The following is a 5293-nucleotide window of genomic DNA, read 5'->3' as shown; positions in this document are numbered from 1 at the left end:
TGATTGAAGTGTAAACTTTCAGCTTTAATTCAAGGGGTTTAACAAAAATATTACATTAAACGTTTAGGAATTACAGCCTTTTTTTTTGTTTGTTTGTTTAAAAAAAAAAAAAAAAAAAATTTTCACAGGCTCAAAAGTAATAGGACAAACTAACATAATCATAAATATCAGGATTATTTTTAATACTTGGATGCAAATACTTTGATTTCCTGAAGTCTGGAACCCATCAACATCACCAAATGATGAGTTTCCTCCCTTGAGAGGCTTTGTAAGGTCTTTATTACAGCCATTTTTAGTTGCTGCTTGTTTGTGGGTCTTTCTGCCATCTGTTTTGTCTTCAGTAAGTGAAAAGCATGTTCAATTGGGTTGAGATCATCAGATGTTTAAGAACATTTAATTTCTTTGCCTTAAGAAGGTCTTGGGTTGCTTTCACTGTATGTTTTGTGTCATTTGCCATCTGCGCCGTCCCATCAGTTTTGCAGCATTTGACTGACTCTGAGCAGAAAGTATAACTGTATACACTTCAGAATTCATCCCGCTATTTCTGTGATATCTGCCTACAGAGGGATCATTTCACATTTGTAAGATAAACCTTATGACAAAAGAGAGCTAGCAAAATGTTTAGCATTGATGCTACAAGAAACATTTACATGTGGAATCTGCTGTTGTGTGAAAACACTTTCTATTCTGGTATAAAGTCTGAATAAACACATTATACTTATATATTAGTTGTGAAAAAAAAAAAACTGTTTAACTTTCAAAAAGAACAATGTGAATACTGTATACTGGTGAGCTAAAGCAAGTAACCTGTCACACCCTTAAAGACTAGAGTGGTGCATAGCCTCTGTGACATCACAACAAGCAAAAGACCACAAACTACAATAAACAGTGTAGATAGGCTGGATAGATGAAATTAAAGTTAATCTGCTTCAAAGTTAGAGTAAAATGAGGCCTACAAGCAGTAATATGATTTATATATTTATTTTTTAAAATGGCTCATTTTATGAGTCAAACTGCTGGGTCATGTTACTGGGTAATAGTGCGGGTGATCCAATCATCATAATGTGATATAATGGTGTAGAGTCCGGGCTTCCTGGTGGAACCACATTTCCTCCCTCCATTTGAGGTTATTCCCACAGCAATGCCATTATATAGCAGAGGACCACCAGAATCACCCTGTAAGGGGAGTAGATAGGTCAGAGAAAATTATTTAAAGGATGTGCAAACTAGGTAGGTTGGAATAACCTGGCTATTTACAGTAAAGGCAGGTACGATACTAGGGTTAGTGAACATCACTGGCTTAAATCCTGTAAGCCCATTCCCAAGGGCTACCCATACTGAAACTATTATTTCTAATAATGTACCCTTTATGTATACCCTATTATATTAATAAATAAAATAATGATTAAAATAAACAGATTGTATATCTGACAGACCACTGACAGACTACTGAACTCAGTGGCTTAACAAACCAGAATTATAAACTTATTATGAACTTCCTGTGCGTGTTAATGAATAAATGACCATGCCTGACCACAAGTGACACTTACCCATGGGTAAAACTGAAGGGGGAGTAAGATGTTAAGTAGATGTTATGAATGGAAAAGCTTAAGACTATGTGTTATGTGTCATATGGATTATCCTCTGCTTCAGCTCGTCTGTACTGAGGCCTGTTACCTCACTGCTACACTCTCTACGCTCTCTCCTGCATCTCTCAGTCAACCTGTCTCAGCTGTCTCACTGACTGACTCCTGGAACTGACAATACGTTTATTTATGTTTGCATTAATTAACATGCATTTCCTCTCAGTGTTGACTGTCACAGATCATCCTACTCAGTTTCACACAGGATCCTATCCCAGGAAATTCAGGGAACAAGGCAGGAGACACCCTGCATGGGGTGCCAACCCATTACAGGGTGGAACTGTACACTCACATACCCATTCACACACTATGGACAATTTAGAGATGCCAATCAGCCAACAATGCATGTCATTGATGGAGGGAGAGGAGAGATGTCCGGGAAAGGAAACTGGAGTACCCTGAGGAAACCCCTGAAGAACAGGGAAAACATGCAAACTCTGTACACACAGGACAGAGGTGGGAATCGAACCCCCAACCCTTAGGTGCGAGACAAACATGCTAACCACTAAGCCACCGAAAATGCTATAATATACTAAATATTATAAGTATACTTAATATAAAGTATTTCTGAGCGATTGTAATTTCGAACATTATCTGTGGCTGGGAGATCAAGAGAGCATACAGTAATTGGCTGTGCTCTCTGGTGAAAGGGATGGTATTACTCACTCCACTGGTTATCAAGATGACCCTAAGCAATCAAGGTTCACTGTGAGCTCTAGAATAAGGGAGTTAGCTATTTCCTCATAGTGTCCTAGTTTCAATGCACTTTAATGTATTATGAGCAGCTGTTCTAAAAGATTTGGTTGCTGGCTTCAAGTGTCTTGGAGGAAACATGTGTTAGTCTTCACTCTCCCTGGTTGGTACATGTTGTGCAATAAGGGGGAACTAAGCGGGAATGTCAAAATTGGGGGAAAACTGGGAAAAGCACAAACAATGACTGATTCATACCACAGAGAGATAGTTTTAGATCTAAGATGAAAACTTACATCGCAGGTGTCCTTGCGTGGTTTGCCAGCACAGAGCATATTTGTTGTAAAGGATTCCCCATAGGAGTTACTGCGACCACAGATCGAACTCTTTATAACAGCAACAGTCACCTCATGCAGTTTGTCTGGCCGGCTACCCAGGTTGTCCAGTGAGCCCCACCCAGCAGTTTCCACAGCAACATTTGTATCAGGATCACTCCCCCCTGCTCTCTGGAACTTCAGAGGCTTCACTGCATCGCTCTCTGTGACTGGCTGACTTAGCTGCCAATTACAGAGGACATTATATGTTAGTGGTACTCAACGCAATATACAATGATAAGGTATAAGAAATATCTCCTCCCTACCCTCTACCTCCCTACCCTCTATTTCTCATTTCCTAGTTTATACCCAGACTTTCTATACGTTACCTTGACCAAAGCAATATCATTATCGTAATTCTCTTTGTTGTAATCAGGATGGTTATAGACAGCAGCCATATCAAACGTTTGCTTTTTGTCCTCTGCCTGAGATAGGGAATGAGCACCCAACACCACCTTATATTTAATGCTACAGGAGAGAGTACACAGACATGCAAAATTATCTATTAACACACATTTTGAATGGCAGATGAATTTTTGATTTAAAATGAACTAATCCCATGGAAAGGTACCATTTGAAAGTCATTCAAGATGTTCAATTTATGAAAAATACATTTCTGAAAGCTTTTTACACAACTTTGAAAATAGAAGTGTGTGAACATCAGACTATGAAACAATTATAGCACCATACTGAAATGTATGTCTCTAAAAAATATGCTCCCTGTTTGATTATGATACTTACCCATCCTGGAAACAGTGTGCAGCACTCATAACCCACTGACTGGAGATCAGAAATCCACCACAATTGTGTTTGCCTTCCAGCTGCAGTGAGGCCATGTAGGGACGGGAGTGTGGTGTAGATTCCTTGCCACCTGTGATGCATTCGCCTTCTCAGAGACACAAGTGAGCATAGTAAGTGCTAATTAAAAAAGCAAAAGCTGAAACAAAAATTCATTTAGATTTGGGATAGCGTAAAAGTTAATTAAATCATTTGTTTGTTTTTAAACCCTTCGCTAACCAACTGGTAGAGAGCAGTCTTCATTTCTATTTTGTTGCTGCATGGAGAACATATTGGATGTCAGTAAATCTGCATGATGACTTTATGTCTTAACGTGGGCTGAGGCATTAAACAATGCTGCATAGATAATACTATTAACACAATCGCTTCAGTTCCACGTGAACCTGAGGAAGAAAGGTTTCAGATACAGTGCTGCAGCTACCTGGAATAAACTTTCTGCAAACTGAATGTTCTTATTACACTGGTCTATTTAAAATATCTATCAATCAATTGTGCACAATTAATACATCACTTTCACTCATGTTCTCTTATGTTGAATTATCTATTATGTGGCTTTTTTGGTCTTCTGTTTTTTTTTTGTTTGTTTGTTTTTTTGACAACTCTTAATATGTTTCCAAGATTTAAATAAACCTAAATAATTCATATTAACCTCTCAATTCATAATAAACCTAAGTAGAAGTCATATATTCTACTCACCAGGTGGTAGTAATACATAGAAGAGAGCTGAAGCAATGATCACTTGAAGAGAACCCATACTGAATGACTCGTTTCTGCCCACTGCCTTCTCAAGATTGAATATGTTTATAGTCTTGGCTGTTTTATATAAGCTGGGAGTGGGTCTGCCTTTACAAGAAAAATGCAGACTTCTTGGAAATCATTCCTTTCTCCTCCTACATTAATGTGATGCTGAGACTTGTCTCCAATCTCCACTTTGGCTCTGGCTCAAAATTATTGCTTCACCGATGTATTTTCCAGTTTTCATCGCCAGATGTTTCCAATATCCATTATCAAATCTTGAAAGATTTGGCTAATAACAATTCTAAAAAGCTCAACTGCTTGACCAACTATTTTGTTAGTGACTTATATGACACACAAATACACAACCTGCACACACACACAAACACACACACACACACACACACACACACACACACACACACAAATACACACACCATAGATCACAGATTAAATACTTTAGGCCAGTGACAACATGTTCTTTTCGGAACTATGTTAAGATGAATAGAAATGAAAGTCAGCATTATAAGTATAGGCTTTGTTCCTCATACACAGTACCACCATTATATAAAAACAAGGAAACTGGCAGGTAAAAAATGCTTATGGAAATTTACAGTCTGGAAAACATCAGATTTAGAATTTACTATAATATTCTTGTTTGTATATTTATATGAGGTGAACTCACTTGTGTTGGTTTATTCCAATATACTAAACAGACTGTTAAATATAATCAACCGCAAGAAAAGTTAATAAATAAAAGACACACAGTAATGCTGTCTTGGCAAATACCAAAGTTGTTTGCTCCTTTTTAAGGACTTAAAAAAAAAGTAAGTACTGGGCTCCACCACGTCACTGACTTCTTGTAGAAATTGTGAATCCTATTCCCAAACAACTAACTTCTACCCATGTAGCTGCCAAAGAATGGCAAAGAATATACAAACGCTTCTAAAAGTACTGGAACAGCAAGTCCAACTCTTTTGTTTTTGCTATACACAGAAGGCATTTTGGTTTGAGATCAAAAGATAAATATGAAACGATAGATCAGAATTTCAG

The 5293-nt window shown here is 37.7% G+C and overlaps 1 protein-coding gene across 1 annotated transcript; it reads right to left on the bottom strand.

Moving 5' to 3' along the window:
• Positions 1-102: 102 nt before the first annotated feature.
• Positions 103-4322, bottom strand: cfd (complement factor D (adipsin)). The gene is made up of 5 exons (XM_053620953.1): positions 4202-4322; positions 3449-3593; positions 3037-3175; positions 2630-2890; positions 103-1176 (listed from the first exon to the last, which is right to left on the bottom strand). Exons 1-5 carry the CDS (start codon positions 4257-4259, stop codon positions 1027-1029), a joined length of 753 nt encoding a protein of 250 aa, XP_053476928.1. The 5' UTR covers positions 4260-4322; the 3' UTR covers positions 103-1026.
• Between the last annotated feature and the right edge of the window lie 971 nt (positions 4323-5293).

Source organism: Ictalurus furcatus, chromosome 3 (genome assembly GCF_023375685.1).
Source record: "Ictalurus furcatus strain D&B chromosome 3, Billie_1.0, whole genome shotgun sequence".
Classification (NCBI taxonomy): Eukaryota; Metazoa; Chordata; class Actinopteri; order Siluriformes; family Ictaluridae; genus Ictalurus; species Ictalurus furcatus.
This window is presented reverse-complemented; position numbering and strand designations above follow the sequence as displayed.

Excerpts from the sequence above, each read along its gene's own strand:
- cfd (XM_053620953.1), bottom strand. The coding sequence starts at position 4,259 with ATGGGTTCTCTTCAAGTGATCATTGCTTCAGCTCTCTTCTATGTATTA. Across the intron at positions 3,176-3,448 it reads GCACACTGTTTCCAGGATGG|CATTAAATATAAGGTGGTGT; the intron begins GTAAGTATCATA and ends TCTCTCCTGTAG. Across the intron at positions 2,891-3,036 it reads ATGATATTGCTTTGGTCAAG|CTAAGTCAGCCAGTCACAGA; the intron begins GTAACGTATAGA and ends TGTAATTGGCAG.